The sequence below is a fragment of the Pan paniscus genome, chromosome 18, assembly GCF_029289425.2.
Source record: "Pan paniscus chromosome 18, NHGRI_mPanPan1-v2.0_pri, whole genome shotgun sequence".
Taxonomy (NCBI): Eukaryota; Metazoa; Chordata; class Mammalia; order Primates; family Hominidae; genus Pan; species Pan paniscus.
Window position 1 is genome coordinate 99,652,606 of NC_073267.2, and position 22,228 is coordinate 99,674,833.

The 22,228-nt window shown below is 50.3% G+C and overlaps 2 protein-coding genes across 14 annotated transcripts in view; one reads left to right on the plus strand and one right to left on the minus strand.

Moving 5' to 3' along the window:
- FANCA (FA complementation group A) overlaps positions 1 to 16,081 on the minus strand; it is an 83,317-nt gene extending 67,236 nt beyond the window's left edge. For 11 of the 13 annotated variants that reach the window (XR_008621495.2, XM_034941086.3, XM_034941085.3 and 8 more), the window contains exons 1-8: positions 15,853 to 16,081; positions 15,183 to 15,292; positions 13,824 to 13,917; positions 10,105 to 10,247; positions 9,883 to 9,978; positions 6,759 to 6,832; positions 3,397 to 3,509; positions 1,331 to 1,413 (exon numbers count right to left, since the gene is read on the minus strand). Coding sequence is in view for 12 of the 13 variants with exons in the window: in XM_034941086.3 (XP_034796977.2) it covers positions 1,331 to 1,413; positions 3,397 to 3,509; positions 6,759 to 6,832; positions 9,883 to 9,978; positions 10,105 to 10,247; positions 13,824 to 13,917; positions 15,183 to 15,292; positions 15,853 to 16,075 (936 nt within the window). In the remaining variant the exon portion in view is untranslated. The remainder of the gene's footprint in view (positions 1 to 1,330; positions 1,414 to 3,396; positions 3,510 to 6,758; positions 6,833 to 9,882; positions 9,979 to 10,104; positions 10,248 to 13,823; positions 13,918 to 15,182; positions 15,293 to 15,852) is intronic. The other 2 variants (XM_034941083.3, XM_057300137.2) reach the window with 1 other exon arrangement.
- Positions 16,082 to 17,722: 1,641 nt separating this feature from the next.
- SPIRE2 (spire type actin nucleation factor 2) overlaps positions 17,723 to 22,228 on the plus strand; it is a 53,554-nt gene continuing 49,048 nt past the window's right edge. The window contains exon 1 of the mRNA XM_034941097.3: positions 17,723 to 17,850. Coding sequence (XP_034796988.1) covers positions 17,766 to 17,850 — 85 coding nt within the window. The 5' untranslated portion in view covers positions 17,723 to 17,765. The remainder of the gene's footprint in view (positions 17,851 to 22,228) is intronic.

Below are 22,228 nucleotides of genomic sequence, written 5' to 3' on the forward strand. Positions count from 1 at the left end.
TGCCATATGATCCAGCAATCCCATTACTGGGCGTACAGCCAAAGGAAAGGAAATCAGCCAGCTGAAGAGACATCTGCACTCCTACATTTATTGTGGCACTATTAACAATAGCCAAGATATGAAATCAACCTGTGTGCCCAACAAGAGATGACCGGATACAGCAAATGTGGTATACACACAACGGAATACTGGTCAGCTTTAACGGAGTCTCGCTCTGTCACCCAGGCTAGAGTGCAAGGCGCAATCTTGGCTCACTGCAACCTCCGCCTCCTGGGTTCAAGCAATTCTCCTGCCTCCACGCCTGTAGCTGGGACTACAGGCATGCGCCACCACGCCCGGCTATTTTTTTTTTGTTTTTACTAGAGACAGGGTTTCACCATGTTGGTCAGGCTGGTCTTGAACTCCTGACCTTAGGGGATCCACCAGTCTCAGCCTCCCAAAGTGCTGGATTATAGGCATGAGCCATTGAGCCCAGCCTCAGCTATTTTTTTCTTTTTCTGAGATGGAGTCTCTGTCGCCCAGGCTGGAATACAGTGACACGATCTGGGCTCACTGCGAGCTCCGCCTCCAGGTTTCATGCCATTCTCCTGCCTCAGCCTCCTGAGTGGCTGGGTCCACAGGTGCCTGCCACCACGCCCGGCTAATTTTTTTTATTTTTTTAGTAGAGACAGGATTTTACCATGTTAGCCAGGATGGTCTCGATCTCCTGACCTCGTGATACGCCCGCCTCGTCCTCCCAAAGTGCTGGGATTACAGGCATGAGCCACCATGCCCGGCCAGCTATTCTTTTTTTTTAAAGTGAAATCCTGTCATTCACAGCAACAGGAATGGAACTGAACGCCATTATGTTAAGTGAAATAAGCCAGGCACAGAAGGACAAATATTGCATGTTATCAGTAATATGTGGGAGCTAAAAAGGGGATCTTGTGGAGGTAGAGAGTAGAACGAGAGATACCAGAGATGAGAAGGGTATATGCAGTGGGGGAACGAAGAGAGTTGGTTAATGGGTACAAACATACAGCTAGACAGAAGAAGTTCTAATGTTCCATAGCAGAGTGAGGTGGCTATAGTTAACAACAGATTGTATATTTCAAAATAACTGCAACATGTGAAATGTTGCCAACACACAGAAATGATACATACTGGAGGTGACGGAGACTCTAAACACCCTGACTTGATCATTACACTCTATGCACAAAACAAGTATCACATGTACCCCGTAAATAGGTACAAACAGCATGTTTCAATAGAGAGACACGTAAATACATTTCAACACTTGGAATAAGGACGGCTCCTTCTGCTAAACTCTTCACTTGACTTTTCCTCCTACCTGCGGCATTTTTTCAGGCTCCACAGTTCTTCTCAGATCTGAGTTTTTCTGAAATCCCCTCAAAACAAACATTTGCACAAAATCTGAAAAACCACAAAACCAAAGTTATTTATGGACATCATGGTCTCCAAGCAACTGTGAATGGCACAGACCATCCACTTCAGAGGGGCGGGTGAGCATATGGCTTGGGCCCACCAGGACCCCTGTGAGCTGCTCGTAACCTGAGAGGAATGCTGCAGAAGTTACTGCTCACCTGACCACAGCTACACTAGCGTTCACCAAACCCAATCAGGACCCTTAGATGAACCAGATTTTTTCCTCTTGCACTTCTATTTGAAAGGGAACAAGTTTATAGTCAGATTTTTTTCTTTTTTTTTTTTTGTGAGACGGAGGCTTGCTCTGTCGCCTGGGCTTGAGTGCAATGGTATGATCTCACTTCACTGCAACCTCCGCCTCCCAGGTTCAAGCAATTCTCTGCCTCAGCCTCACGAGTAGCTGGGAATATAGGCGCCGCCACCACGCCCAGCTAATTTTTGTATTTTTAGTAGAGATGGGGTTTCACCATCTTGGCCAGATTCGTCTTGAACTCCTGACCTCATGATCCACCCACCTTGGCCTCCCAAAGTGCTGGGATTACTGGCATGAGTCACCCCACCCAGCCCAATTTTTTTCTCTTAAATAAAAGTGGTTTCCAAGGGAGGTCTTATCGATTGTCTTGCCTGCCAATCTCCAATACCAGAGGGTCTAGAGGGACCCAGAAGCATCCTATTCTGAGGAATGTGATGGGGGAGGAAAGGCATTCTTAGCTTTTTAAAAAATAAGACCAAGAGGACTGAAATCCACAAAATTTTCTAACTTTGATTTAAATTTAACCTATCTGGTACCAGGTTATAGTAGCTCAGGAATGCTAAGTCGCTCATGCCACCAAAAAGCTTTAGGAAAAAGGAAAAAACCCACAAGCTACTGTACAGATCAGTTTCTCATCTAATTTTTATTTGTAGGTGTCACTTGTAGTGGGATGGGTCTCCCAGCAGGTGTTCCTCAGAACCCAAATATCCCAGAGAGGATCTGAGAACTCACCAAGGAAAAGAGTCTCATCACTCAAACACAGCAGGCAAAGAGCCAGAAAACGAGCTTCAATGCACCTTAGAGACGGGTGGTGGGGCGGCTCTCTAGAGCTGTCCTGCTGCCGTCCAGGAGTGCGCTGAATATAAGTCCTGACAAACCCAACCACTCCTCAAGCTGGACTGGTCCAAGCCATTCTCTGACATGCCCTACTACTCCTCAAGCTGGACTGATCCAAGCCATTCTCTGACAAGCCCAACTACTCCTCAAGCTGGACTCTGGTCCGAGCCATTCTCTGACAAGCCCAACTACTCCTCAAGCTGGACTGGTCCGAGCCATTCTCTGACAAGCCCAACTACTCCTCAAGCTGGGTTGGTCCCTAATCCGAGCCATCCTCTGGTCTCTCAGCACCTTCTTAGTTTGTGGGGGGACATTACAGTCCCAAGTTTTTCTCATAATATCATGCCTCAGGAAGGCCAGGCGTAGTGGCTCACGCCTATAATCCCAGCACTTTGGGAGGCCGAGGGGGGTGCATCACAAGGTCAGGAGTTCAAGAGCAGCCTGGCCAACCTAATGAAACCCCGTCTCTACTAAAAATACAAAAAAAAATTAGCCGGGCATGGTGCCACGTGCCTGCAGTCCCAGCTACTAAGGAGGTTGAGGCAGAGAATCACTTGAACCCAGGAGGCGGAGGTTGCAGTGAGCTGACATCGCGCCACTGTACTCCAGCCTGGGCGACAGAAGGAAGCAGCTGCGGTCACTCTATGGGAAAGGTGCATGGAAACACTTAAACTCATGTCAAGGCCGACTTACTAGTATTTCCACATCAGTCAAGTAAAATGCAAACCCACAACAGGCTGAGACTGGGAGTCTGTCATGCCAGGTTCCCACGGCCACGGAGAGACAGGCTGTTCTGCCTCGCAGAGCTCTTGAGAGCAGAAGGCATTATCACAGATCAAAATGAGTTTTACCCAAGAACCCGCATCTTGTCATGAACGCACCAGAAAGCATGGCCCTGGCGACGTCAGCATGCTGGCAGGATGCTTCCATCTGTTCACAAAGGCAGCACAGATTCCTGAAGAGCCACGATCCCACAGCATGCATGTCGGGATGGCTGGAGACACACACAGAGGCAGACGTAAGGCTCAACTAAATCCCATCATCAGGGGATTGAGTTCAGCCATACGCCCCAATTTTTTTTTTGAGACAGTTTTTTGCTGTCACTGAGGCTGGAGTGGAGTGGCGCAATCAGTCACTGCACCCTCGACCTCCCAGGCTCAAGCAATCCTTCCACCTCAGCCTCCTGAGTAGTTGGGACAAAAGGCGCATACCACCACGCCCAGCTGGAGGTCTTACTACTTTGCCCAGGCTGGACTCAAACTCCCGGGCTCAAAACAATCTCCCACCTTGCCCTCCCAAAGTGCTGGGATGACTGGTGTGAGTCACTGTGCCCAGTCTCAAGTTATTTTCTAATTTCCCTTGTGACTTCTTTGACTCATTATGTTGTTTAACTTCCAAATATTGTGGATTTTCCCAATTCCCTTCTGTTGTTGATTCTAATTAAATTCATTTGTGGTTAGAGAACGTATTTTGAATGATGATTTCAGCCCTTCTAAATTTATTCCTCTTTGTTTTATGGCCTGAACCTTTTTTTTTTTCTCTTGAAACAGTTTTGCTCTCGTCATCCAGGCTGGAGTGCAATGGCACAATCTCAGCTCACTACAACCTCCGCCTCCCAGGTTCAAGCGATTCTCCTGCCTCAGCGTCCCCAACGGCTGGGATTACAGGCACCTGCCACCTTGCTCGGCTAATTTTTGTAATTTTAGTAGAGACAGGGTTTCACCACGTTGGACAGGCTGGTCTTGAACTCCTGACCTCAGGTGATCTGCCCGCCTTGGCCTCCCAAAGTGCTGGGATTACAGGTGTGAGCCACCGCACCTGGCCTTGGCCTGAACCTTATGCTGTATCCTGGGGACTGTTCCATTTGGACTTACGAATACACACTCTGCTACTACTGGGTAGAGTTCTCCACAGTCAGGTCAGCTGGTTTGCAGCATTCAACTTCTATATCATTCTTTTTTTTTTTTTTAATCGATCATTCTTGGGTGTTTCTCGCAGAGGGGGATTTGGCAGGGTCATAGGACAATAGTGGAGGGAAGGTCAGCAGATAAACAAGTGAACAAAGGTCTCTGGTTTTCCTAGGCAGAGGACCCTGCGGCCTTCCGCAGTGTTTGTGTCCCTGGGTACTTGAGATTAGGGAGTGGTGATGACTCTTAACGAGCATGCTGCCTTCAAGCATCTGTTTAACAAAGCATATCTTGCACCGCCCTTAATCCATTTAACCCTGAGTGGACACAGCACATGTTTCAGAGAGCACAGGGTTGGGGGCAAGGTCACAGATCAACAGGATCCCAAGGCAGAAGAATTTCTCTTAGTACAGAACAAAACGAAAAGTCTCCCATGTCTACTTCCTTCTACACAGACACGGCAACCAACCGATTTCTCAATCTTTTCCCCACCCTTCCCCCCTTTCTATTCCACAAAACCGCCATTGTCATCATGGCCCGTTCTCAATGAGCTGTTGGGTACATCTCCCAGACTGGGTGGTGGCCGGGCAGAGGGGCTCCTCACTTCCCAGTAGGGGCGGCCGGGCAGAGGCGCCCCTCACCTCCCGGACGGGGCAGCTGGCCGGGCCGGGGCTGACCCCCCCACCTCCCTCCCGGACAGGGCGGCTGGCCGGGCAGAGGGGCTCCTCACTACCCAGTAGGGGCGGCCGGGCAGAGGCGCCCCTCACCTCCCGGACGGGGCGGCCGGCCGGGCAGGGAGCTGACCCCCCCCCACCTCCCTCCCAGACAGGGCAGCCGGCGGGGCAGGGGGCTGACCCCCCCACCTCCCTCCCAGACAGGGCGGCCGGCCGGGCCGGGGGCTGACCCCCCACCTCCCTCCAGGACGGGGCGGCTGGCCGGGCAGAGGGGCTCCTCACTTCCCATTAGGGGCGGCCAGGCAGAGGCGCCCCTCACCTCCCGGATGGGGCGGCTGGCAGGGCGGGGGGCTGACCCCCCCACCTCCCTCCCGGACGGGGCGGCTGTTCTGTATCATTCTTAATCTGACTTGTTCTACCCATTACTGAAAGGGGAGTATTGAAACCTCTAATGATTATTGCTGAAATGTCTACTTCTCCCTTTAATTCTGTCCATTTTTGCTTCATAGATTTTGGTGCTGAGATTAGGTGTGTATATCCTAGGAAGCAGATTTTTCTTTTTTTTCTTTTTTTTTGAGACGAAATTTTGCTCTAGGCCGAGGCGGGAGGATCACAAGATCAGGAGCTCAAGACCAGCCTAGCCAACATGGTGAAACCCCATCTCTACTAAACATACAAAAATTAGCCGGACATGATGGCGGGTAGCCTGTAATCCCAGCTACTCAGGAGACTGAGGCAGGACAATCGCTTGAAATCAGAAGGTGGAGGTTGTAGTGAACCGAGATCGCACCACTGCACTCCAGCCTGGCGACAGAGCAGGTCTCTGTCTCAAAAAGAAAAAAAAAGGCCGGGCGAGGTAGCTCATGCCTGTAATCCCAGCACTTTGGAAGGCCGAGGCAGGGGAATCACCTGAGGTTAGGAGTTTGACACCAGCCTGGCTAACATGGCGAAACCCCATCTCTGCTAAAAATAACAAAAATTGCCGGGCACAGTGGTTCACGCCTGTAATCCCAGCACTTTGGGAGGCCGAGGCGGGCAGATCATGAAGTCAGGAGATCGAGCCCATCCTGGCTAACATGGTGAAACCCCGTCTCTACTAAAAATACAAAAATTAGCCGGGCGTGGTGGCGGACGCCTGTAGTCCCAGCTACTCGGGAAGCTGAGGCAGGAGAATGGCATCAACCCGGGAGGTGGAGCCTGCAGTGAGCCGACATCACGTCACTGCACTCCAGCCTGGGTGACAGAACGAGACTCTGTCCCTAAAAAAAATAAATAAATAACAAAAATTAGCTGGGTATGGTGGCGGGCGCCTATAATCCCAGCGACTTGGGAGGCTGAGGCAGGAGAATTGCTTGAACCCTGGAGGTGGAGGTTGTAGTGAGCTGAAATCGTGCCACTGCACTCCAGCCTGGGCAACAAGAGCAACACTCCATCTCAAAAAAAAAAACAAAAAACAAAAAAACACCATAAACGTTCTCTTGAAATAATAAAGCAATAGTTCCTCCAGGTCTAGTCTAGTATAAATATGCAATGCAATCTAGTCTAGTACAAATTATATGTCAAAGCCAAAAATCAAACCCGTCTGATTTGGGGCTTTGAAATAAAATTTATACTAGACTAGACTGCAAAAACAGTAACACTGAATCATCGTTAGCTCGCTACCTTTCCAGCAGCTCTTGCAGGCTCACAATGCCTTGTACGTGAAGATGCCACACAGCTTCAAGCAACAAAGAACTCTGAAAAACAAAACAAACAAAAACAAAAACAAAAAAACCCCCAGCATTTTGAGTCCTTTATGAATGCATTTTCCTACAAAATGTTCAGCTTAGGTTCTTAACCATGCCGTATTGAAAAGTAACCTCAAGCAAAAAATTAGAGCCTGAAACACATCTTTTTTTACAAAGCTGTACCGGTTTTCAAACTCCCTGGCCTTTGGGCACCCACACACCGTTGCCCAACACTTGCTTCTCTTCCTTCTCTCTTCCTACTCACTGTAGCCTACTTCTAACCCTTTCTCCACACTACAGCCAACACAGTATTACACACAGACATGACAGTCTCTCCTTCAGAAGCCTTCACTGGCTCCTCGAAGCTGCCAGGACAAAGGTCAGGCTTCAGTGTGCCCTGTGCATGTCCCTTGTCTTTCTCACTCAACCCTCTCCCATTTGATAAAACAGGATCTGCTTTAGCCACTCACTGCGAACACTGTGCCCGTCACACTGCCCTGATCTCCCTGCGGCCTCCCCTTCTCATCCCCCTAACTGACACTCTATTTTTTTTTTTTTGAGATAGAGTCTCGCTCTGTCACCCAGGCTGGAGTGCAGTGGTGCGATCTCGGGTCACTGTAAGCTCTGCCTCCCGGGTTCACGCCATTCTCCTGCCTCAGCCTCCCGAGTAGCTGGGACTACAGGTGCCTGCCACCACGCCCAGCTAATTTTTTCTATTTTTCAGTACAGACGGGGTTTCACCGTGTTAGCCAGGATGGTCTCGATCTCCTGACCTCGTGATCCACCTGCTTCGCCTCCCAAAGTGCTGGGATTACAGGTGTGAGCCACTGGGCCCGGCCCCTAACTCACACTCTTCACAGTCCGTGCAGGAAGGCTTTCCTAACTCTCCAATCTGATATGCATGTCCATCATCTTCTTCGCAAATCTGTGAGCACCTGAATCATCGCACTTCTTGTGGATTTAGTGGCTTGTTTCCCAAGCTAGATGATAATGAGGGCACGGACCAAAGCAATAACTGAAAAATCTAATGAATTCTATAATGTATGCTGGATAAAAGTATGGGAAAGGCCAGACACAGTGGCTCACACCTGTAATCCCAGCACTTGGGAGGCCGAGAGGGGCAGATCACTTGAGGTCAGGAATTGAAGACCAGCCTGGCCAACACGGTGAAACCTCATCTCTACTAAAGATACAAAAATTGGGCCGGGTGCAGTGGCTCACACCTGTAATCCCAGCACTTTGGGAGGCCGAAGTGGGCAGATCATCTGAGGTCAGGAGTTTGAGACCAGCCTGACCAACATGGAGAAACCCCGTCTCTACTAAAAATACAAAAAATATTAGCCAGGCATGGTGGCGCATGCCTGTAATCCCAGCTACTCGGGAGGCTGAGGCGGGAGAATGGCGTGAACCCGGGAGGCGGACGTTGCGGTAAGCCAAGATGGCACCATTGCACTCCAGCCTGGGCAACAAGAGCAAAACTCCATCTCAAAAATAAAAAGATACAAAAATTAACTGGGCATGGTGGCACGCGCCTGTAATCCCAGCTACTAAGGGGGCTGAGGCAGGACAATCGCTTGAACATGGGAGGCAGACGTTGCAGTGAGCCAAGATTGCGCTACTGCACTGCAGCCTGGGCAGCAGAGCAATACTCTGTCTCAAAAATAAAAATAAATGCCGGGCGCGGTGGCTCACACTTGTAATCCCAGCACTTTGGGAGGCCGAGGTGGGCAGATCACGAGGTCAGGAGATCGAGACCATCCTGACTAACACGGTGAAACCCTGTCTCTACTAAAAATACAAAAAATTAGCCGGGTGTGGTGCTGGGCGCCTGTAGTCCCAGTTACTCAGGAGGCTGAGGCAGGACAATTGCTTGAACCTGGGAGGCGGAGCTTGCAGTGAGCCAAGATGGCATCACCGCAATCCAGCCTGGGCGAGAGAACGAGACTCCGTCTCAAAAAAAAAAAAAGGAAAAAGAAGAAAAAATGGGGAAAAAAACATGAACAAATGATTGCCTTGGTTCTTTGCTTTTTCTAAGTATTTGCTAATTTTGTTTAGTACCACTAAATATTTTGCATTCTTTCCATTCATCAAAACTCTATAATCCTACTAAGTTCAAAATGCTTCAAAAAAGAGCAGGTAAGAATCATTTTTTATATTTTATCATTAGGCTGGGCATGATGGCTCATCTCTGTAATCCCAGCACTTTGGGAAGCCCAAGAGGGAGGACTGCTTGAGGCCAGGAATCCAAGACCAGACTGGGCAATATAGCAAAACCCGGTCTCTGAAAAAAAATTAAATACTTTTTTTTTTTTTTTTTTAGTTTACTATACTGCCCTGGAAAAATGCTTGAGACCAGGAGTTTAAGACCAGCCTAGGCCGGGTGCGGTGGCTCACGTCTGTAATCCCAGCACTTTGGGAGGCCGAGGCAGGTGGATCATGAGGTCAGGAGATCGAGACCATCCTGGCTAACACGGTGAAACCCCGTCTCTGCTAAAAAAATACAAAAAATTAGCTGGGCGTGGTGGCAGTCGCCTGTAGTCCCAGCTACTCGGGAGGCTGAGGCAGGAGAATGGCGTGAACCTGGGAGGTGGAGCTTGCAGTGAGCCAAGATCACGCCACTGCACTCCAGCCTGTGCGACAGAGCGAGACTTCGTCTCAAAAAAAAAAAAAAAAAAAAAAAAAAAAAAAAAAAAAAAAAAAACCAGCCTGGGCAACAAGGCAAGACCCTATCTCTGGAAAAAAAAAAATTACGTACATTTTTTTTAATAGTTTACCATGGAAAATTCTCCATACTAATATACCCAAGGCTAAACGTGTTTTTTAATGTATTCTAGTCTAATAAATATTACTAATGATAGGTGAATAGTGACAAAAATGGCAATTGAAGGTACTTCTTTCCAATCCACAGATGATTTCTAAACCCTTTTTCATCCACTCTCTGTAATTAATGAGAAGCTTGGAGAATTCCCAAGAAAACCCAGGTACTCCGCTGCCTCCATCCAGATCAACAGAACATTGCCTGCAACACTGGAGAGTCAGATTTGCAATCTCAAATTTACCTGTATTTTCCATAATTCTTGACAGAAGGAAAGACGGGAGAACATACTGTGTGCCAATAAATACTGAGCAAACTCTAACAGGGAAGACAGTTTCTTCTGAAAAGAGAGATTACATTTTTTTCAAAACAAATTACCTGAAACAATACTAAAGCAATGTCCTATTTTCCCAACCAGCTTAAAAGTAACAACGGGCAGGTTTCCTCATCTTTGCTGGTGACTTACTCTCTGCTCCACAGTCAGCAGCACAGGGTGACTGGTCTCCGCTGGAGCCGTGCAGATCTGTCCCACGCTAGAGGCAACCACCCCGGCTGAGAGAATACCCACGGGAATCCCCAGCCTTGAGGCTTGATCCTGCAAAGCAGAGCCTTAAACACAAAACAAAACCATAGCTTTCTCTTAACACATGAGACAAAATCTAAAACCAAAGACTTGCTGTTTAAAATGCCTTATTTTAAGATGCAGCACAAAAAAAATTGCCTTTTAAACGGGGAGAATAGATGCAAAGGGAAAAACATGAGATAAAAATGAGAATTTGATGATCCAAGCAGCTCACAATAAAACTGGTGGCAACACCTGAACCCAGAGTTATACATTGGTATTTGTTACGTTTCCCATGACACAAAAGGAGCAAGATAAAGAAATATAATCTGACGAAGAACTTTATCATCTTTTTACAAAGGAGCACAATAAATTGAGAACTCCAGCAGGCTCTTTCAATTACATTGTTTTTCTAATTACTTCAGAGATAAGCCTGCCCCTGTTGACTCACATTGATGGTTGTGATAAAATTAGGCAGGGATTTCCCAACACTCTGCCATGCACCTCGTGGGCAGGTGCAGTCACAGCTGTGCTCAGTCCGCAGGCCACCAAGTGGAACCTCACTAACAGCCTGCAGGCAGCCACCATTCTCCTGAGCAACCAGCCACTGGTCTGCGTTCAATAAAGTGAGAAACGGTGGGCAACCTGGAAGCAGGCAATGCAAAGAAATCATTTTCTAATTTATTTGTCTTCCAAAATTAATTTTTTTCGTTTTATTTTTTTTGCAATGGTGTCTTACACTGCCGCCTGGACTGAAGTGCAACAGCGCCATCTCAGCTCACTGCAACCTCCGCCTCTCAGGTTCAAGCGATTCTCCTGCCTCAGCCTCCCAAGTAGCTGGGATTACAGGCACGCGTCACTACGCCCAATTAATTTTTTGTATTTTTAGTAGAGATGGGGTTTCACTATGTTGGCTAGGCTGGTCTCCAATTCCCAACCTCATTAATCCGCCCGCCTCGGCCTCCCAAACTGCTGGGATTACAGGTGTGAGCCACCACGTGAGCCAAAATTAATTGTTTAAAAAAACCGGGCCGGGCACGGTGGCTCACGCCTGTAATCCCAGCACTTTGGGAGGCCGAGGCGGGCGGATTACAAGGTCAGGAGATCGAGACCATCCTGGCTAACATGGTGAAACCCTGTCTCTACTAAAAACACAAAAACAAAATTAGCCAGGTTTGGTGACGGGAGCCTGTAGTCCCAGCTACTCAGGAGGCTGAGGCGAAGAATGGCGTAAACCCAGGAAGCGGAGTTTGCAGTGAGCCGAGATCACGCCACTGCACTGCAGTCTGGGCGACAGAGCCAGACTTCATCTCAAAAAAACAAAAAACAAAACAAAACAAAAAACTGGAGGCCAGGCTCAGTGGGTCACTCCTGTAATCCCAGCACTTTGGGAGGCCGAGGCGGGTGGATCACCTGAGGTCGGGAGTTTGAGACCAGCCTGACCAACATGGTGAAACCCTATCTCTACTAAAAATACAAAATTAGCCAGGCGTGGTGGTGCATGCCTGTAATACCAGCTACTCAGGAGGCTGAGGCAGGAGAATCACTTTAACTAGGGAGGCAGAGGTTGCGGTGAGTCGAGATCACACCATTGCACTCCAGCCTGGGTAACAAGAGCAATACTCCGCCTCAAAAAACAAAAACAAAAACAAAAAAAACTGGTAACTGCAGTACGAACCTGTTATTGTAATGTACTGGTTCTAAAAACACATTATCAATACATAAGTAAAAACATTTACAGGCTGGTTGCGGTGGCTCATGCCTGTAATCCCAACACTGCAGGAGGCCGAGGCGGGTCGATCATGAGGTCAGGAGTTCGAGACCAGCCTGGCCAAGATGGTGAAACCCCGCCTCTACTAAAAATACAAAAATTAGCTGGGTGCGGCGGTGGGCACCTGTAATCCCAGCTACGCGGGAGGCTGAGGCAGAAGAATTGCTTGAACTCAGGAGGCAGAGTTTGTAGTGAGCCGAGATGGCGCCACTGCACTCCAGCCTGGGCGACAGAGCAAGACTTCGTCTCAAAAAAAAAAAAAAAAATTTTACAATAGTTCTAGAAGCTTAAAATTATAGTACGAGAAATCATCAACTGCTGGTGAAATTCTCGGTAGAAAAGTAGACAGATGGGGCACATTGGCTCATGCCTGCAATCCAAACACCGTGGGTGGCTGAGGTAAACTGATTGCTTGAGCTCAGGAGTTTGAGACCAGCCTGGGCAATATGGCAAAACCCTGTCTCTATGAAAAAATTAGTCAGGCATGGTGGCGCACACCTGTAGTCCCAACTACTCAAGAGGCTGGGGTGGGAGGATCACTTGAGGCCAGGAGGTCAAGACTGCAGTGAGCCGTGATTGCACCATGGCTCTCCAGTCCAGGCAACAGAGTGAGACCCTGTCTGTTAAAAAAAAAAAAAAAAAAAAAAAAAAAGTAGACAATGCCATTTTCTGTTCTGAGACAGAGTTTTGCTCTTATTGCCCAGGCTGGAGTGCAATGGAGGGGTCTCGGTTCACTGCAACCTCTGCCTCCCAGGTTCAAGCAATTCTCCTGCCTCAGCCTCCTGAATAGCTGGGACTACAGGCACCCACCACCACACCCGGCTAATTTTTGTGTTTTTTAGTAGAGACAGGGTTTCACCATGTTGGCCAGGCTCGTCTCGAATCCTGACCTCAGGTGATCCGCACACCTCGGCCTCCCAAAGTGCTGCGATTACAGGCGTGAGCCACTGTGCCAGGCCAACAATGCCAATTTCTAGTCATTTGTTTCCAGTGTGTCTCCATGGGAAAGTTTTTTTATCTACAAGTCTTTTACTCTGTGTGTGTGTGTGTGTGTGTGTCCGTGTGCACGTGCGTGCATGTACTAACTATATCTTTAGCAGAAAAAAACAAACTCAAAAATTAATGAATTAAAGGTTTATCTGTGTGGCTGAGCTTGGTTCCTTGGAATGATAATATGCAATTTGTGAAATTCAAATACAATCATGGCAGTGAAAATCCGTATCATTTGCCAATGACATTCAGTGACCAGTTGTCAAGGGAGCGCTATTGCTGAAGGTTATTTTAACAGAAACAAGTCATCACATAAGGACGTGAAGGATCAGAAAATAACTTACGTTGTTGACCCAGAACTTTCCCTATCTCCCACTCTCAAACTGGGGGAGAAGGAGGTACCTAGAAAATTGTTCTCCCGTCTGCTCTCCTGGGCGCACCACAACCTGTCTCACTACTTCCATAAGCGTCTCCCGTCTGCTCTCCTGGGCACACCACAACCTGTCTCACTACTTCCATGAGCGTCTCCCGTCTGCTCTCCTGGGCACACCACAACCTGTCTCACTACTTCCATGAGCAAGGGGCACATCCCTACTGTTGCTATGTCCCATGTTTTTCCAAGGGACACTCTGGGTCCTACTGCTTCTGAGTCGCAGGTTGAGTCAGACGCTGTTTTTAAACACAGCATCGTAAGAAGCCCAAGAGCAAGTCACACAAACATCCTATAGAATTTGCGACTACACACACCAGTGGAAACCCATCGCCTGAGAAAATTTACATTTCTACTTAATTTAGCAAACCATGGTTACTATATAAAAACTCTTCTGCAATTCAAAATAGAGAAAATGAAGCTATAACTTACCTATAAATGAACTAGAATGATTAGCATACGCCTCAGAACTGTCACAGTCAATCACTTTGCTGAGAGACAATTTTTTACACAGTGGACCTTCTACCTAGAATCCAAAACACAACAAACTCCATTTAAAAAATTCAAGCTCCAGGCCAGGCGTAGTGGCTCACGCCTGTAATCCCAGCACTTTGGGAGGCTGAGGCGGGCAGATTACGAGGTCAAGAGTTCGAGACCAGCCTGGCCAACATAGTGAAACCCTGTCTCTACTAAAAATACAAAAATTAGGAGGGCATGGTGGCGCGTGCCTGTAGTCCCAGCCACTCGGGAGGCTGAGGCAGGAGAATCACTTAAACCCGGGAGGTGGAGGCTGCAGTGAGCCGAGATCACCCCACTGCATACCAGCCCAGGCTACAGTGTGAGACTTTGTCTCAAAAAAAATAAATAAAAATAAAAAATAAAAATAAAAAAAATTTCAAAATCTGTGAATAAACACAAGCTGTGTGTAAGTAATGCTTCCCTACTGGGCTATTTTCCTTTTTTTCTTTTTTGAGAGGGAGTCTCACTGTCGCCCAGGCTGGAGTGCAATGGCGGGATCTCACTCACGGCAACCTCCACCTCCCAGGTTCAAGCGATTCTCCTGCCTCAGCCTCCTGAGCAGCTGGGATTACAGGCACCTGCTACCATACCCGGCTAGTTTTTGTATTTTAAGTAGTGACGGGGTTTCTCCATGTTGGTCAGGCTGGTCTCGAACTCCTAACCTCAAGTGATCTACCCACTTCGGCCTCCCAAAGGGCTAAGATTACAGGCGTGAGCCACCACGCCCGGCTTTTTTTTTTTTTTTTTTTTTTTTTTTGGGTGAGACAGTCTCACTCCGTAACCCAGACTGGATTGCAAGTGGCGTGATCTCGGCTCACTGCAATTTCTGCCTCCCGGGTCCAGGTTCAAGCAATTCTCCTGCCTCAGGCTCCCGAGTAGCTGGGATTAAAGGCGTGCGCCACCACACCCAGCTAATTTTTGTATTTTTAGTAGAGACCGGGTTTCACTATGTTGGCCAGGCTGGTCTCGAACTCCTGACCCTGAGTGATCCACCCGCCTCGGCCTCCCCAAATGCTGGGATTACAGCCCTGAGCCACGGCGCCCGGCCTGTTTTTTTTTTGTTGTTGTTGTTTTGTTTTTAATAAAAGAGGCGGGGTCTCACCCCGTTGCCCAGGTTGGTCCAGAACTCCCGGGCTCAGGCGACCCTCCCCTCTGCGGGCCAGCCCACCGCGCCCGCCGCCTCGGGTGTTTTCTTAGGAAAGCTGTGCGGTGGCTGGACTCAAAAACCCCGAACCTAAATCTGCCCGCAGACGTACACCAGCTTCCTCTTACCTCAAGCAAAAGGGCATTCAGGTCCTGATGGCTTCGCAGGAGGCGCACAGCTGATTCCTTTAATTTCTGTGCCCTTTCAGGATTATATTTTTCCCTCTTGACCCTTCCCGCTACGGAGAGAAGTCGGTTCGAAACCATCACAGCACAGTTCACACACGGGGTCCCCGGCCCGACGCGCAGGTGGACGCCGCGGAGAAACCCACCAGCGACACCCCCCACAAAGAGGGGCCGGGGCTCCTCCCCAGGGCGCAGGTCTCGGGAAACTAACGGAAACGGCCCCAGCGCGGACGCCGGGGAAGACGGCCCAGGAGGGCCCGAGGCAGGGGAGCCCGGGGACGGCTGGCGAGGGGCGGCCTCTGCGCTGAGGGGAGCCCCAGGCCGCGCACCCCAGGCCCGCCTGACAGGGCGGCCGGCGGGGGCGGCGTTCGGGAAAGAAGGGAGCGCCCCGCGGGCGGGGGCTGGGGGCGTCCGCCCAGGCGCAGGAGGGGCCGGGTCGAGGCCGGGTCCGAGGCAGCCGCGCCGCCCCAGCCGGGCGCCCACCCCGCACAGGCCCCCGGGCGCGGCGTCCGGGGATCCGACCGGCGGAGGCTCGGGCGGGAAGGGATCGGGGAACCGGCGAAACCGTCCCGGGCCGGGCGCCGCCCACTCCCGCGGCCTCCCGCCCACCTACCCAGCAGCTCGGCCCAGGACCTCCGGCGGCGCCCTGGGTCCTGGCCCGAGGCGGAGTTCGGGACCCACGAGTCGGACATGGCCTTGGCGCCTACAGCCCCGGCGGCGGCTCCCTGCGCCCGAGCCCGCGCTGCCTTCCTATTGGCTGCGGCCAGGCGCGCACACCCGTTGGCTGGCGGCGGCCAGGCCACGCCCCTCAGGTCGAGGCCTTGCGCCGTGGCCATGTTGGTCGTGGGGGAGGCGCCTGCGCGCGGTGAGGTTGTTCTTACGTTTGGCTTTGCCGCCGCGGTGTAGTTCGCGGGGGCGTCTCGCGCGGGCAGACTGCCGCCCCTCAAGGGTGGTTCCTGCCGGGAATGACTGGGGTTGGTCCTGAAGAGACCACCTGGCCAACCAAGCCGAGGCAGGCTCAGAGCCCCGCGGGGAGCGCAAAGCCGCGCGCGCCTCTGAGCTCCGGGCAGCCGCTGTTCCTCCCGGCGGCCGAACGGTCCGCGCGCAGGGCGTCGTTTCGGCAGCCGGAGACCGCGCGGTAGCCGCGCCTGTGGTCCCAGCGCTTTGGGAGGCCGAGGCTGGAGGGTCGCTTGAGCCCAGGAATTCCAGACTAGCCTGGGCAACAGAGCGAGACCCCATTACTTTTGTTTCTTTTCTTTTTTTTTTTTTCCTTTTTTTGAGACGGAGTCTCCCTCTGTCGCCCAGGCTGGAGTGCAGTGGCGCGATCTCGGCTTACTGCAACGTCTGCCTCCTGGGTTCAGGTGATTCTCCTGCCTCAGCCTCCCGAGTAGCTGGGATTGCAGGTGCGCGCCACCACGCCTGGATGATTTTTGTTATTTTTAGTAGAGACGGCATTTCGCCATGTTGGCCCAGGCTAGTCTCGAACTCCGGACCTCAGGTGATCCGCCCGCCTCGGCCTCCCAAAGTGCTGGGATTACAGGCGTGAGCCACCGCACCCGGCTGAGACCCTATATTTTAACCAGCCTGGGCGGCAGATCGAGACTCTGTCTCAAAACAAAACCAAACATAAGAATTCGTAAAAGCGAGTGCCTAGGGGAAGCTAATGTGCCTCTAAAGTCCTGGGGAAGTAAAGGCCCTGGAGACCCGTCCGCATCCTCTGGCAGTGGCCTTGGAACCACCGAAGGGATTCAGCCCAAGGGCCGCGTTCCCGGCAGGCGTCTTTATTGTGTTGATTGCGTAGATGACGTTCAGCACCACAAACGAAGAGCCGAGGCACAGAGTGGGGCCTTGGATTCATGAGATGGGGATGGAGCAGAAATGAGAATTCGGAGTCCATGAAACCCCCACAAAGACTCCTGCACGGCCCGACTCGGACACTTTGCAATCTGCTGGTTGAGGGGGATGGTGTGAACTCAGGGAACAGCCTGAGATCGCGCCGCTGCACTCCAGCCTGGGCAACAGAGCAAGACCCTGTTTCAAAAACAAAAAATAACACTAAGCAATTAACAGGACTAGACTCAGAGGTGATCGAGAAATTGAAACAGGCTGGAAATTTAAAATAACTGTGATTAATATGTGGAGGTCTCTTGTATGAAAGGTGAACAATATGCATGAGGAGGAAACTCATCAAATTATAAGAAAGGAAGAACGCTGATAACAGGTAATGCTTCTGATGGGGCAGCAGTAGGATCAACACAGCTGAGAAAAATAGGAATTACCCACGTTGGAAAACAAAGATGAAAAAAAGTTTTTTTTAAAAAAAAGCATCCAAGAACTGTGGGAAAATATCAAATGATATAATATGCATGTAATAGGACTCCCAGAAGAAGAAGAAAGAACAAATCATAAAAAATGTTTGAAGAGAAAATTACCAATAATTTTCCCAAAATAATGAAAGACAACAAAATGCAGACCTGAGCTCAGAGCACACACAAAACTTGATAAATATGAGCCCCTGCCTCACACATGCACTGTATTCAAACTGTGGAAATCAGAAAGAAAACCATGAAGATGGCCGGAGAAAAAAGATACGTTAAATACAGTAACAAAGGTAAGAATTCCAGCCTGGGCAATATGGCAAGACCCCGTCTCTACAAAAAATACAAATTTTTTTTTTTTGTATTTTTTGTATTGCCCAGTGTGGTGACACGAGCCTGTAGTCCTGTGGGCGGAGGATTACCCAGGTGCCGAGGCAAGAGACCGAAGGCACAAACTGTTTCAGTATAATAAAGAAAATCGTTACCATAAGAACAGTCATAATACAAATTAGATATAGAGATGATCATGGACAATTATCAATTATTATAAACATTAATCATTAGCTTTTAATATTACTCTCTGTTGTATTACTAATATAACCTAGGAATAACCGGTGGGTATAGGGTCAGGTGCTGAAAGGACATTGTGAGAAGTGAGTGGAAGGCAAGAGGGGAACCTTCTGTCATGCCCGCATAAGGGCCGCTTGAGGGCTCCTTGGTCAAGCGGTAACGCCAGTGTCTGGGAAGGCACCCGTTACTTAGCAGACCATGAAAGGGAGTCTCCTTTCCTTGGAGGAGTCAGGGAACACTCTGCTCCACCAGCTTCTTGTGGGAGGCTGGATGTTATCCAGGCCTGCCCGCAGTCATCCGGAGGCCTGAACCCCTCCCTGTGGTGCTTCAGTGGTCACGCTCCTTGTCCACTTTCATGTTCCTCCCTTACTCCTGGTTCGTCTTTGAAGTTCGTAGTAGATAGCAGTAGAAGAAATAGTGAAAGTCTTAAAGGCTTTGATCTTTCTTATAAGTGCAGAGAAGAAAATGCTGACGTATGCTGCCTTCTCTCTCTGCTTCACCTACCTAAAAGGGAAGGGCCCCCATCCTGTAATCACGTGACGTGCTTCACCTTGTCAATCACTTAGAAGATTCACCTTCCTTACGCTGCCCCCTTGTCACGTATGCAATAGATATCAAAGAGCCTAGCCGTTCGGGGCCGCTACCAGTCTCCGCGTCTTGATGGTAGTGGTTCCCCGGGCCCAGCTGTTTTCTCTTTATCTCTTTGTCTTGTGTGTTTGTTTATTACAATCTCTCTTCTCCGTACATGGGGAGAACACCCACTAAGCCCCATAGGGCTGGACCCTACATAGTCCCAGCTACTTGGGAGGCTGAGGTGAGAGGATCACTTGAGCCCAGGAGGCTGAGGCTGCAGGGAGCCACCATCATGCCACTGCACTCCAGCCTGGATGACAGAGTGATACCCTGTCTCAAAAAAAAAAAAAAAAAAGGCAGGGGCGCTGGGCACGGTGTCTCACACTTGTAATCCCAGCATTTTGGGGGGCCAAGGCTGGTGGATCACCTGAGGTCAGGAGTTTGAGACTAGCCTGGCCAACATGGTGAAATCTCATCTCTACTAAAAACACAAAAATTGGCCAGGTGTGGTGGCTCATGCCTGGTGTGGTAATCCCAGCACTTTGGGAGGCCAAGGCAGGCAGATCATCTGAGGTCAGGAGTTCAAGACCAGCCTGACGAACATGGAGAAACCCCGTCTCTACTAAAAACACAAAATCAGCCAGGTGTGGTGGTGCATGCCTGTAATCCCAGCTACTCGGGAGGCTGAGGCAGGAGAATCGCTTGAACCCAGGAGGCGGAGGTTGCAGTAAACCAAGATTGCGCCACTGCACTCCAGCCTGGGCAACTAGAGCAAAACTCTGTCTTGGCCCGGCGCAGTGGCTCACGCCTGTAATCCCAGCACTTTGGGAGGCTGAGGCAGGCGGATCACCTGAGATCAGGAGTTTGAGACCAGCCTGGACAACATGGTGAAACCCCATCTCTACCAAAACAACAAAAATTAGCCGGGTGTGGTGGCAGGTGCATGTAATTCCAGCTACTCAGGAGGCTGAGGCGGGAGATTTGCTTGAACCCAGGAGGCGGAGCTTGCAGTGAGCTGGGATCGTGCCACTGCACTCCAGCCTGGGTGACAGAGCGACACTCCGTCTCAAAAAAAAAAAAAGATAATTTTCTGTCTAGGACAAGTGGGGTGGCTCATGACTGTAATCCCAGCGCTTTGGGAGGCTGAGGTGGGTAGATCACCTGAGGTCAAGAGTTCGAATTTGGCCTGGCCAACATGGTGAAACCACATCTCTACTAAAAATTAGCCGGGCGTGGTGATGAGTGCCTGTAATCGCAGCTACTTGGGAGGCTGAGGCTGGAGAATCACTTGAACCCAGGAGATGTAGGTTGCAGTGAGCTGAGATCATGCCAACTACAGCCTAGGTGACAGAGCAAGACTCTGTCTCAAAAAAAAAAAAAAGTATGGTGGCGCGCGCCTGTAATCCCAGCACTTTGGGAGGCCGAGGTGGGCAGATTACCTGAAGTCAGGAGTTTGAGACCAGCCTCCCCAACATGGAGAAACCTGGTCTCTACTAAAAATACAAAAAATGAGCCGGCTGTGGTGGTGGGCACCTGTAATCCCAGCTACTGGGGAGGCTGAGACAGGAGAATCGCTTCAGCCTGGGAGGCAGAGCTTGCAGTGAACTGAGATCATGACACTGCACTCCAGCCTGGGTGACAAGAGCAAAACTCCCTCTCAAAAAGAAAAAAGTTCATCTGTCCTTTGATCTGGCACATCTTCTATAATGGCCTGTTCTGCCTCTGCCTTGTCACTGAGCATTGTGGGGTGAATTATGCCCATGAGTTGTGAGGAACTTCTGCATTCTTTTTTTTTTTTTTTTTTTAAGATGGAGTCTCACTCTGTTGCCCAGGCTGGACTGCAGTGGCATGATCTCGGCTCACTGCAACCACTGCCTTCCAGGTTCAAGCGATTCTCCCGCCTCAGCCTCCCGAGTAGCTGGGATTACAGGTGCCTGCCACCATGCCTGTCTAATTTTTGTATTTTTAGTAGAGACAGGGTTTTGTCATGTTGGCCAGGCTGGTCTCAAACTCCTGACCTCAGGTGATCCGCCTGCCTCGGCCTCCCAAAGTGCTGGGATTACAGGCGTGAGCCACCGTGCCTGGCCTTTTTTTTTTTTTTTTTTTTGAGTCAGGGTCTCACTCTGCCACCAAGGCTAGAGTGGCGCAATCTCGTCTCACTACAACCTCCGCCTCCCAGGCTCTTGGTCCTCCTGCCTCAGCCTCCCAAAGTGCTGGGACGACAGGTGTGAGGCGCCACGTCCAGCCTACTTCTCTCATCTTACAACGTTCAGGCCCCTGGGCAGGCACTGGAGGTGCTTTCACCATCTGAGACGATGTTTGCTGTCACGGGGGGAGGAGCTTGTCAACCCCATGTTCACACAGGAACTAGTGTCTAAGTGACACATCTCAGCATGTCCCATTCTTGTTTTTTTTTTTTTTTTTTTTTTTGAGGCACAGAGTTTCACTCTTGTCACCCAGGCTGGAGTGCAATGGCGAGATCTCGGCTCACCGCAACCTCCACCTCCCGGGTTCAAGAGATTCTCCTGTCTCAGCTTCCCGAGTAGCTGGGATTACAGCCCTGCGCCACCATGCCTGACTAGTTTTGTATTTTTAGTAGAGACGGGGTTTCTCCATGTTGGTCCGGCTGGTCTCAAACTCCCAACCCCCAACCTCAGGTGATCTACCCACCTCAACCTCCCCAAGTGCTGGGATTACAGGTGTGAGCCACCACGCCCAGCCAGGACCCATTCATTTTTAACCACCTTGCTTTATCTGTTCAAAAGAGAAACAAATTCAACATGTATAAATAACTCTGACCACCCTCAATAGGAAGCAGACAGGGCCTTGAGTATTTCTCTCATCTCCTGACCCGGAATCGCAGCGTGAGTGTCTCTCTTCACCATACCGCACGGGTCCTGCTCACTGACCCAGCCCGCCTGCTGTCCAGGGCTTCCTCTGTCTCCGCTCTGGGACCTCCCCATGGCCACGCATTCCGCCGCCTGGTCTGGATCCCTCGCGGTGTCTGGGTTCAGCCATGCTCAGCCTCCGTGTCGGTCACCAGCCTAGAAACCCTGGAGCACCCCGGGCCGGAACCCTTCCCTCAGATCTGTCCTGAGTTCCCTTTCAGAGATCAAGCCCAGCCTGGCTCAATCTTGCACCCCTTGGGATCCACGGCCTGTATAGTTACCCTAAAATAAACAAAACACAAAACCAGGGCTCTCAAATGTCTGCTTTTCCTCCTGGGCCCCTGAGCTCTGACCCTGCCTGGCTGCACAGACCGTGACAAAGAGAGTATTCAGGGGCCTCGGGGGTGCAGGAGGCCGGGCTGCTCACCCGTACAGTGTGCACAGAATCCCTTGGGAGGAGCCAACCTTGTTTTTGAGTCTGAAATGGAATGAGTAAGGCGTGGCCAAAGAAACATCTGCACTCCACTGGCCCCAGGTGAAGTGGCTCTGCCTGAGTCCAGATGGTGGAGGAGACCTTTGACCTGAGGTTGACTTTGTGTCTGACTTGCTCTGACTTCTGTCCCAAGGCACTCAGGGCTCT